This window comes from Eptatretus burgeri, chromosome 15, assembly GCF_056783735.1.
Source record: "Eptatretus burgeri isolate ZD-2024b chromosome 15, Ebu_testis_v1, whole genome shotgun sequence".
In the NCBI taxonomy this organism is placed as follows: domain Eukaryota; kingdom Metazoa; phylum Chordata; class Myxini; order Myxiniformes; family Myxinidae; genus Eptatretus; species Eptatretus burgeri.
Genome location: NC_140975.1, coordinates 39,846,208 through 39,859,018, shown reverse-complemented (window position 1 = coordinate 39,859,018; position 12,811 = coordinate 39,846,208). Strand labels below are relative to the sequence as shown.

General features: G+C 42.4%; 1 protein-coding gene across 1 annotated transcript in view; it reads left to right on the top strand.

The window, feature by feature from the left end:
• The window catches only part of LOC147011992 (uncharacterized), a 51,774-nt gene extending 40,895 nt beyond the window's left edge, over nucleotides 1-10,879 (top strand). The window contains exon 5 of the mRNA XM_085857989.1: nucleotides 7,454-10,879. Within this exon, the coding sequence (XP_085714115.1) occupies nucleotides 7,454-8,022 (569 nt within the window). The 3' untranslated portion in view covers nucleotides 8,023-10,879. The remainder of the gene's footprint in view (nucleotides 1-7,453) is intronic.
• The last annotated feature ends 1,932 nt before the right edge of the window (nucleotides 10,880-12,811 follow it).

Genomic DNA, 12,811 nt, shown 5'->3' with positions numbered 1-12,811 from the left:
ACACATACACACACATACACACACATACACACACATACACACACATACACACACATACACACACACATACACACACACATACACACACACATACACACACACATACACACACACACACATACACACATACACACATACACACATACACACATACACACATACACACATACACACATACACACATACACACATACACACATACACACATACACACATACACACATACACACATATACACATATACACATACACACTATATTATTGCTTGGCTAATAGCGACAGTTCTTTGGTCATCGGCTGATTGGAATCTGTGTGATTCCTGACTCCAGTACGTACTATATACAATCCACAAATGTTAAGTGCTTTCACCCTCTGTGTCCTTTTCTCCTGACAAAGTGGAGAGCTTGCTGTCGAACCTCGATTCTGGTTCAGACAGCATCAACTCATGTGTCCTAAAATCTGCTCTGCCACTCTTGCTCACTCTCTCTCTCTGTTCTCATCACCTCTCATTTGTTCAAGGTTATCGACCATCTGCTTGAAAATCAGCAAACATTACCGCTCTGCATAAAAAGGTGCAAAAACAGATCCTTGCAACTACAGACCAATCAGCCTGCTCCCAATCATCAGCAACATTATGGAATCCATCATTGCTTTTGACATCAAATCCTTCGTCTTCTCCAATGGCTTGATTTCCAAACATTAATTTGGATTCATACCAGGTCACTCTACCCTGGACATGCTGCTTCTGCACTCCCAACAATGGATGGAGGTCCGAAATGCCAGACATGAGATCAGAGCCATCTCCCTAGACAAAAGGCCCTGTCACACCTTGACGATTTAGCCAGTGTATGCCTGACGTATGCAAAATTTGGCTAAAACGCTGGCACATGTCGAATACATTATGGGTAAGTTTGTATACGTTAAGAGCACGCTGGCATACGTCGTAGTACGCTGGCTTTTTTTCGTAGTACGCTGGCATACGTCTTTGTACGCTGCCATGCGTCATAGTACGCCTAGGTGTTAGACAAATTTTCCATGCTTGAAATTTTTCGACGTATGCCAGCTTATGACTCACACGTTCCGCATACGCTTGGCCATAAGTTGTAGGCACGTTACGCGATCGTTGACACACGTCGACACACGTTACTTGTAAGTTACTCATAAGTCGAAACACGTCGAGGTAATGGTTAGCGTCAGTGTTCCAGACTCCCTGTTTTTTTTGTTTTTTTTTTTCTTCGGTATGACGGTGATGTTGACACTTCGATTTCTATTGTGGTTATGATATAATATAATTAATAGGCTCCCGCTCAACGATTTAAATCATAACCGCACTAGAAATCGAAGTGTCAACATCACCGTCATACCGAAGAAAAAAAAAACAAAAAACAGGGAGTCTGGAACACTGACGCTAACCATTACCTTGATGTGTTTCGACTTATGAGTAATGTACAAGTAACGCGTGTCAACGATCGCGTAGCGTGCCTACAACTTATGCCAGCATATGCGGAACGCGTGTCATACGCCGAGTACGTCGAAATTTTCAACATGCTGAAAATTTCTCGACGTACTCGGCGTATGACGACGTATGCCAGCGTGCTCTTAACGTATACAAAACTTACCCATAACGTATTTGACGTGTGCCAGCTTTGTTCGGTAAATTTTTTCATACGTCGGCAGACACTGGCTAAAACGTTAAGGTGTGAGAGTGGCTTCACACTTCGATGTCTAGTGCGGTTATGATTTGAATTGTCGAGCCGCAGCCTATGAATAGCCTACGCCACGTGATCGTCGGCGATACGCTGCCGCGCTATGCATAAGTTAGACTATCGTTGGGCATAGGTTGTGAACGCCGACAACACGCTCAGCATTCGTTGGTATAAGTTATCTATATGTGATTGAAACGTTCTGTGTACGTTACTAATACGTTATGCATACGTCCAACACGTTATTATATGCCCAAAACTTAAAAAACACATCAATAGTTCAGCGTACGCAAGCGTTTTACATACATTTTGATACCTTGCCATACGCTGGCTAAAACGTCAGTGTGTGACGGGGCCCTCATCGCAAGCTTTTGATATGGTCTGGCATCCCAAGCCAAATTAGATCTGTGACTGGCATCCAAAGCCAGATTATTGTTAGGTAAAGCCAGATTAGATCTGTGACTTGCTACAGGGTACCATGTAAACCTGGACTAACCTGTTTCATGGTTGGGTTGGCGGCGACTAAACTGTCTCCCCCACCAGGTTTCTTGGTGAGGAGAGTGTATGGATATGGACACCCAGCAGGATTAAAAACAAAACCTGTCAAAGGGCAGAGGAGCACCTTGTCAGCCAATGGCCATCCATTTCTAGTGCCCAAGTGTGTCTGCAGATGTCGTCCTGCAGTTGTGTAACATTTTTTTCAAAGGTTGGTGACAGGATTTGCACTCCGGCCACTGTAAAACACTTCATTCCACAAAACCCACAAATAGACATTATCAAAGCTTTTCGACATGCACTCCTCCGGATAAAACCCGCAAGCAGATGAAGAAGAAGCACCAAACTCTCATTTATAAAGTTGCAATGTAATGTCCTCAACGTTTATTGGTTAAGGGAAAGAAAGTACGGGTTTATCTGATTGGTGGAACCATATAACACATGAATAACGATTAGATGGAGATGAATCACCAAAGTACCGGTGGAAAAGTAATTCTAGTTGGGGGGGGGGGGAATGTTGGTTTTCATGATGACTCAACGTTGACACTGGTACAGTTGTCACACATTCAAGCTATCATCATAGTCAAAGTAGATACAAAGTTTGGACAAATTGTTTCTGTCTACAAAGAATAGGATTGGTTGACCTGATGAATGTGGCCTCCATTGCACGAAGGTGAGCCAAACGGCATCCACTACTCAAGATTTTAAACCGGCCAATACGTTATTGCTCTGCACACTGAGGATTATTCAGTAAATGGTAACCAATTGCAGAGGCACTGGATATATTTGTCATCCTGTGTACATTCTTACAAGGCCGAGTTGGTTGTTTTTTTCGGTTGACTGACCCTGTCTGATTCCCAAAGGGACGTGTTCAATGCGATCCTTCAATCTCAGATGTGCGGCCCACATACCTAGCATCACAATCACACTGGCACTGAAATTTGTAAATAATCTTACTTATATGAGAGGCGGGCAGAACATCTATTTGGACTGACAGAAGCAACAAGTGGGTGGTGAAAATCACTCGTGGTTGAACAGTATAGAATAGTAGTCCTGCAGCGTAGTCTGATATTTCAGATCAATTGTTCAAATTTGCATAAAAGCACCAGAATTGGTACACATGTAGAATAATGTATTCCAAACAATTCTAGATATGGAGCCAGCCGAGATTGTGCCTTGGTCAGCTTCGGCGACCATTTTCCAAAATGGCCGCCATTCTACTCTAGCGAAATTGGCTTTATGCTCTTATTTTCTTATTGTATTGGTGGTAGATATAAGGAAAGTGTAAAATTCAGTAAATTGACCATGAAAAGGCGTATTCAAATATCATGAGCCAGTATTTTCGGTAAAAAAAGCCATTATTTGATTTGTAAATTGCTGCTCTCCTGAAACTTTTTGCTGAAAAGTACCCATTATTGCCTGGAGAACAAGAGTCAAATGATATTCATCACATTCAATGGGTTTGGAATCAACAAAAATTGCATTATAGATTACATACTTTACTCTATTTTGAAAAGGGAACTGATAATCGTGATAATGACAAACTCGAAAATGTAGTCAAATTATTGCACACTTCACTTTGAAGCGGCTACGGTTTACTGTCGACTACCATTCTACCAGGACACATAGTACACGCATACATCAGTCGAGTACAATATGAGTTTCTGAGCTCAAGTGTACTGGCTCTGGATCAAGAAGTCAACACTTTTACAAGCAATGTGACTTTGCATTTGCACATTCTAAGCTTGGCCGATATCTCAGTCCATGTCTACTGCGTCTGTCTACTGCCATTCTCCTTCACAAGCACACAGTCCACTGCATTGCAGATTAGCCTTCTTGCATTTGTAGCGGTTTCTACAGCCTTTTTTGCAGCCACACGACACCAGCTCAAAGCAGCTTTTTGAAGCCTCAGGGAGTGTGGTCCAGAGTGGTTCGTAGGACCCATCCTCTGTTTGCCGCCAGCCCCAGCTTGTTGGTGATGGGAGCACGGGTTGAGGGACCAAGACCTGCCCCCAGACATAGCCACCCTGGAAGACTGATCTCTTCACATGCTGTTCCAAAGCATCGTAGGTAGGTGAGATGCGCTGGACGGAGTTGCTCTTGGCGAATAGTTTCTTTCTGGCCTCGTTGACGTCTGTATATGGACTGGTGCGGTCAGAGAGGAGCACCACAAACCTTTCAATGCAGTGCATTGTGTCATCCTGGATGTTGACTGGCGTGGTGGTCAGGGTCACAAGAGAATCTGTTAGTTCTGGAAACGAGTTCCATGTGGCCCAGGCAGATTTCTTCCCATGCCCCACGAATGCTGATACCGTGTCACATCCGGTCGTGGCATGGAAGACAGGGAGGGCACGTGCCTTCTGTGGACCGAGGGAGGCAGCTATTTCATGGGCAGGGATGTAGCGGTAGTTCTTGCCCGTCCCAAAGGCAATCCAGAGTTCATCCACGCATGGTAGTGCCTGGGCTACCATCACCGCCAAGACGACGACATCGGTGTCTACGGTTGGAACTTGAATCCTACGGTGGTCATGTTTTGCAGCATGGGCCACATGTAGCATGATGCGAGTGTCCGCCTCTTCTTGATGTCTTCTGAACGACTCCATCTGTGGTCACATCTTGTACTTCGAGCGCACTTCTCAGGTTCTCCAGCCACTCATACTCTTTCTCCTTATGCTCTGCAATGCTGGCCCGGTTCAGAGAAGTCACGTAGGTGGCCGGTACTGTTGAGCCCTTGACAGTGGAAGCAACTGGTGGTATCTCGGTGTAGTACTTAGGTAGATGGTCAACAGTCCTTGCTACAGCAGGCCCGCCAGTGATGACAATCCCACGTTCCACTCCTCCATCTGCACACACTGGGTGTTGCAGGAGAGAGATCCCTGTTCCATGGAACGAATCCATGACAAATGACATTTGTAGTTTTCCTTTGTAAATGCACATCACATGGAGTATTTATCACCTCTGAGAAACCTACAAAGAGAATAACAATGACAGATATCCCATGTTGTTAAAGTAGAATGGTGGCCATTTTGGAAAATGGCCGCCAAAGCTGACCAAGGCAAAATCTCGAGTGGCTCCATATCCAGAATTGTTCAGAATACATTAGTCAACATATGTACCAATTTTGGTGCTTTTATGAAAAGTTGAACAATTGGTTTGATATGCTGCAGTACTATAGTAAGAATGGGAGAAAATCCCCAAATCCAGATGTGCAAAGATGATATAGACATACCCAAGAAGATGCGAAGCTGTAATCACTGCCAAAAGGTGCTTCTACAAAGTACTGATTGAGGGGGCTGAATACTTGTGTAAATGAGATATTTCTTTGTTTAATTTTGAATAAATTTATAACAATTTCTTAAAACATGTTTTCACTTTGTCATTATGGGGTAGATTGGTGACAAAATAAAATTTAATCCATTTTAAATTCAGGCTGTAACAACAAAATGTGAAAAAGTCAAGGGGTGTGTGAATACTTTCTGAAGGCACCACAGTACGGTACTTGTATGTGTGTATATAAAAGCTGAACTGAATGAGAAGTTTCTGACTAAGGCAGCTGAGTCTATCCAAGATTCAAAGTCTTTACATGTGCAGCATCGGAGAGCACATTGTTTGTTATATTGGGTGCTGTCGGGGGAGTTGGGCCTAGTTACTGTATAAGGACATTAAATTCGACTTGTAAACAGAAAATGGTCATTTGGTCCATAATCTGACAATACCCACACAGCAATTTGTTCAATTCCTTACTTCCAGTTGAAAAACACTCCTCGAAGAGGAAACGTAAAGTTCAGTTGATTGAGGGAAAATGTCATTGGCTCGATGTATTCATCTTGCACTCACTGGCCTATCATATTTTTTTAATTATTATTATTTTTTATCAATGAGCAGGATCTTTACTGTGGCATAATGGTGACGGCCCCAAGGTGAACGCCCAGGTTCTTGTATATCCATGAGATGGCAGTCATGGGAATAACGAGCTCTCATTTAGGATGACATGCAGGTTTCATTCTGCGACATTTTTATTTGGTCCAAACTTGTCTGTGGATTATTTATTTATTTACGCGTGCTTGTCCAGCAATAAATTGCATCGAAGATTTTTCATTTGTATTCGTCAGTCGATTTTGTTATTGTCTGTCTGTCACCTACAGGTCACAATTCTAAACCGATCATCATGAAACTTTACCAAGTTGTAGAGGTTGTCTCAACTGAGAAGCTTATCGTTTTTTTAAGGTCAAAGGTCATCTTGAGGTCAAATTTCTGAAATCATTTTTCATCTGATTGACTTGAAGTTTGAACAATATTTGCATATTGTGTCACTGGATTGGGAAACCAACTATTTTTGAGGTCAAAAGGTCAAAAGTCAACTCTAGGTCAGATTTCTAAAATCACTTTCAATCTGAAAATTAATCAATTTTCATCTGATTGACCTGAGTTTTGATTAATATTTTCGATTTTAAATCTTAATGAAATTTACAATTTGATGTATCCATGGCAACCTTTGGAGAGGGGGCTGGATTTTTCAAGTATCGTGCTCTTCACGACGTCTTTTTCTTGTTATTCTGTCTGTGTTTGTTTGTCAATAGCCCACAGGTCACAATTTTAAACTCATCTTCACAAAATTTCATCACATGGGAGAGTTTGTCAAAGGCAAGAAGCGTATTGTTTTTGAGGTCAAAATGTCAACATAGGCCAAAGGTCAACAACTTAGGTGATATTTCTAAAATCCTCTGTTTTCATCCCATTGACTTGAAATTTAAAGAGGATTTATATTTCAGGTCACTGAATTCAACTAATTATTTTTAAGGTCAACAAGGTGAACATAGGCCAAATTTCTAAGATTGTCAATTTTCATCCGATTGACTTTAAATTTGAAGAGGAGTTGGATATTTGGTCATTGAATTCAATCACCAATTATTTTTTAAGGTCAAATTTCTTTTATAGATTTTGCAAGTATCGGGCTCTGCACGTCTTTTGTTGTTTATTTATTTATACCTGCTTGTTCAGAAATGGATTTTATTAAAGGATTGGAAAAAAAAAACTTTTTTTCATGAAAAACACTGCTTGGGGACTAACCTAGATGGGAAGCAATGAAAAAGCTCTTTATCCTCACCAAACCTCCCCAGAAATTTCTTCAAATTAATTGTTTTGGTGTGTAAGGGATGGGGTTATTTTTAATGGTCTGTCTTAAAATAATATTTTCTTCCCATTGAACTGAAGTGGTGGAGAAAATGCTTTTTTGATTCTGTTTATCCTTTCAGGTGATGGTGGAATTGATGATTTGAAGACGAAGAGAAAAAGATTTAGGTTAGAGCCTGAAGCCCGGAAACGAAGTGTCGACAAAATATTATGGGACACGAGAAACAAGAACACAACTTCGTCCAACCATCTGGTACCAGACAAGCGGATGAAACCGGATGGTGCCTGCTGTCCCAAACGTTGCATGGAAAGCGTCCACTATGACCACAGACGCCAACTCTTTGATACCTTCTGGAGGATGACCAATAAAATCGAGCAGGACCTCTTCTTGTGCAGCTCGGTGTCTGAAATGCCGGTCCAGCGACACTACAACAAGGCGAAGCCTCAGTTATCACGCCGACAGCACACTCGCTGCTACAGTTTCTCATTGGAAACGGGACCTGTGCAGGTGTGCAAACTGCTCTTCCTGGGCACTCTCGGCATCTCCAGCGGGCGCTTGGATCGTGCGTTGAAGCGGAAAAAGATTCCTAGTGTTGAAATGTCTCATCCACTGGATGTCTACCCCAAATATTTTGCCAGCGTTTCGTCCTGCCCACCACAAATTCTTCCAAAACCGTCGGCTACGTGGTGACACCTGTCATCCTCTTGAAACGTCATCATAGACCATTGACTCTTAGATCCCTGTCGGTGATGACCGAGAACATTTATGCAGCATGGTCTGCCCTACTTCACGTTGTTTTATCGGCTGGAATTTTCTTTTCCAAACAAAACTTGGTGCAAAACCATTGCTGTGGTAGAATTTGATCTGAACCTTTGTCTTTCATTAGTGCAAGGTTATCCATGTGACTTAATTTTATGATTCTTTGCTGAAAATTTGCCAGTCTGTTTCTTTTTAAAAATATGTATTTCTTTGTGGACCAAGTTGAGACTCATGGAAGAGCGAGAACAAAGAACAGACCAGAACTTAACAAAAGAACAACAGTCGAAAGAGGGGAAACAAACCAACTTCAGGGTGGAGGGACACTTGGAGGCAGAATTGGCATGGGGAAGGATGACATCAACATAAAGATGAGGAGGACATAGGGAGCGAACAAGGTGACTACAAACTCAAACATAGTAAGAAGAGGAAAGGAAAACTAGATGGAACAACAAAAACAAAAGAGGTGAGGGAGAGGAGGAAAAGCACAACTTGAAAGGAATTCGGTACTTGAGGGTTTTTTTTAATACATCGTTTATTTTATTGAAATTCGCCCTGAACAAGACAGAGCCACTAAATGTGAAGAGCTTCAGAGAAAAAGAAGTTCAAACTGGCAAAACTTCACCGCATCAAGAGATGAGGAAACCTCGTCACACGACCACTGTGTAGGAGGTGGTAACTCGACCAGGCAGAAAAATTAATTTTTCTTCCCTCATTTGGTGTTTTTTTTTTTTTTTTTTTTAGGAGACACCATCTCCATGCTGGATGGCCGTTGACTCCTGAAGGGAGCTCATCCGCCTTTTACAGGTGTTTTTAGTCCTGGCCGGGTGTCACAGTCACCCTCCCCACTCGCAAAGCCAGTAAGGGGTGTTAGTTTAGTCACCGACAACCCAACCACGTGGCAGTTAGCATTGGGTTATATGTCATCAGTAACAGTCCCAAAAGACACCTGAGTCCTATTGGGGGAACAGGTGTGTATATTAATATCATGAGGTATGAATGAGGGATGTGCTGATGAACAGCCATATTGAATCCCTGAATAGAGGAATGTGATTGAACAGATTGAAGACGTTTGTTTCATCGGTGGGCGAAAGGAAAAACAAACAAGCAGTCATAGACTGGTACTTAGGAAATCGTCAACTTGACCTCTGACCTTGTCTAATAAAAGCTGTCTCGAGAGAAGGTAGCGACGCAAACCAGAAGTTTCTACGATGATTCTGTACCAAACCATCAAAAATCGAATGTTTGACCTCACTGTGACCTTGACCTTTGACCGATTTTGACCAAAATGTAATCAGCACTAGCCATCACCCTCCTGAATCACGTGGTGTAATTTGACATTGGAAGCTTCTTCCGTTCTCGAGTTATTGTGCCTACAAACAAACACACAAACAAACAAACAAACAAACACACACCAACAAACAAACAAACAGAGGACGGAAGTCATCAATATACTTACGAAATCTTTAGATTTCGTAAGTAACAAACACACACAAACAGAGGACGGAAGTCATCAATATACTTACGAAATCTTTAGATTTCGTAAGTAACAAACACACACAAACAGATGACGGAAGTCATCAATATACTTACGAAATCTAAAGATTTCTTAAGTAATAAGTGGAGGTAATGATTTGAGGGCTTTGATTTCCATTCCATCAAGCTGAGCATGGTGTGAGGTAGGAGTAGTGTTAGCCCAAAAGGGAGAGCAGTGCTCATTTGAGCTGTGCATGAAGGCTTTCGAAGCTGATAAAAGTTCAGATTTACCAATGAAATATTTTGCATGACAGAGGTTTGTAGCTGGCTTGGACACCAACTTTTATGAGGTTTGCCCAGGAGAAATTATTGCTGATCGTGAGGTCAAAAGTTTGAATGAATGTCAAGAGGATTGTTAAGAAAGTAGATGGAAGGGTTTGCCAGACAGTCTTTTCAGTGACAGAGATGGTGTGTGTGAGATTTATCAGGATTCAAAAACATGTTCCAAGTGTTTGACCAGCTTGTGATTCTATCAAGGTATGAAAAGAGGAAAGAGGCTCATGCAGCCAGTCTGTCTGAAGGATGAGGAATGTCACGGCACAGGGTGGAGTCATCGACAAATGGATGAACAGGATTTTACAGTCAGAGAAATCAGGAATAGGACTAGGCCTAAAACACTGCCTTGGTGCATTCCAGCATTGATGGCCAGAGAAGATGAGGATCCTGTTGAGAGCGCACATTGGTTACGAGAGTAGAGGAAGTCAGTAAGCCTTGTGTGGAGGCAGCCTTGGATGCCATGGGAGGAGAGTTTGAAGAGCATGACGGGGTATTAGCCTGTGTCATATGTCCAGAGAGACATTTCCAATCTTGTGTCTGTGACCTCATGTATTTTTTTTTTTTTGTGCTTCCTCTTTTATGCTTAGTTGTGTGTAGTACTTGTTATTGAGCCCTGGATACCAACCTGGGTAGGAATGTTCAAACATTCCTTCGTGTGAATGGATAGTGGCAACTTTCAGCATGTCTTCTGGGTCCAACTATCCAGACACCTTTACTGGCACTTGCCTTCCCTCTTGGCCTTGTCTTACGGACACCAATGTTGTCGATCATTTTTCTTTTTTTCCCCATTCCTTTTCCTGAAGGGGACAAAACAAAATGATTCAAAATCCACTTTTTGTTCATTCGTTGGAGGAGAAACGTAGAATGACATTGAAGGTTTTCTTTCCGATGTACGTTTCACTTTTAATGGAATTTCTTCTTTTCATGTAAAGTTTTGTGTGTGCCGGATCACCGGCATAAATCCTACCCGGAAGGTGTACTCAAGAATGCCTGACTTGTGTGGACATTGCTGTGCACGTTTTGGACTCTATTTCACTTGATCCCTCTTTTGCTCGGATGAAAGGGTAATGCTTGAAACATCATCCGGGTCTCACTCCTCACGCACTTCGGATTTCAGTTTAATAAACTCAATTGATCCGGCAAGGCTTGGCTGTCATCACACGTGACACGTTTTGTCAAGCCATTACAGGTAATGTACAGACTTTGTAGAGAGGTTGTCCTATTCGATGCGGTCCAGCTGTCACGTGTGTTAGCAAGTCATCAACAGGTGTGGGTAGTTCTGTTCAATTAAAATCCGAAACCGTCCTTCATTCTTTCATTTGTCAGTCCTTTTATCGGTGCAGGTTAAAGGATATTTACTCCATTGCATTTATTTTACGTTTACCTTTTCACCGAGCACCAAGACATGACAAAAGCTTACAAAGCAAGACCTTTCCTTTTATACACACAAACACACACGCACACACGACTGCTTAGTTAGTTGTACGTATTGTTGTGGAAATGACAGAATAGGAGTTAACATTACTTATCATAGTTCAGCTATCTTCGTTTGAAATGTATTAGTGATTAATTAGATGTGTGTCATCCACCCTCCCTTGAAAACCTTATTTCACGTTCTACCCTCGAATCTGTCTTGTATTCTTTCTCACGTTTGGGTAGACCATGAAGTGTGTGTGATTCTGTGTAGGGAAGCCATGCTCTAGGCAGCACAAGAAAGGGGAATGACCGATGCAAAGTGACAAGTGGGAGGGTGCGTTGCTCCACGATAAAATGGACCTGCGTGCTAATGGTAAGTGAGAGGTGAGGGGTGCGCTACGTCACGGCGTGAGGTGGGGTTCCCCAGACTTTCTGTGCGTGCAGATGGGGATAATTGTGAGATACCTGGGATTAGCCTTGCGAAAGGAGCATAATTTCTTCTTACCTATCCCACTCCAACCTGTTCACCGCAGATGGTCACAATACAAGTTCCTGTTCTGCGTCTTTACTGCTGATTCTTTCTCTCGGACTACTGTGCAATGCCCGAACACCAACGACAGTCCGTCCAAGAATAGACATTATTTCGGTCAACAACAGTGGCGAACGGGGCACTTGGCGTTCTGATGATTGGTTTTCAGTTGGTTCAAAGGCTAAAAGGGTTCCTGCTCAAGGTGGCTTTTTGGTTCACGAGCGCCAGCCAGAGTGACCACTATATTCGTTATGTCTGTATGTCTGTCTGTCTGTTGGGTAGTCGATGTCGTTGAAATTTTTTTTTTGGAGATTTGTTCTACCCTTATCAGTATTTAAAATGGCGATTTCAGTTAATAAAGTGGCGATTTCGATGAAACTTGGTTGGTAGGTTCATACCATGACCGAGTTGTGTGCAAATGAGAACCGTTGCTATGGACACCACCGTTGCCGAGCAACGGGACTTTGAAATTTTAGAAAAATTATAAAAAAGTTAATTTTTTTCGAAAATCAAAAATCGGGCCAGGAGCAAATGTGGGCGGTTCATTCAGCCATATTGTCAAAAATTTCCAGCCGGATCCTATGAAAACTGTCGGAGAAGATAGACTTTGAATGAACCCTGGTTGAAAACAATAAAAAAAAAACGAAGTTCGTTATATCTCAGAGACTATGGGTCAGATATACATGAAACTGGTATGGTACGTTCATGGTATGTCCTCGTTATGTGTGAGAAAGAACCGTTGCTCTGGACCCCTCCGTTGCTGAGCAACAGCCCAAAAACCTCTAAATGTGGGGGTATTTTCACGAAAAAACAATCTGCAGCATTAACCCTTGAAGCTTGAATCATGAATTTTCTTGTGCTTAATCCTCAGGTTATTCCCCATCGAACGGGCCCATCGCGTCAGGTTCTATTGGGTAGGTGACTACCCATGTCCGCCTACCGGCTTGTCTGTCTGTGTGTCTTTCT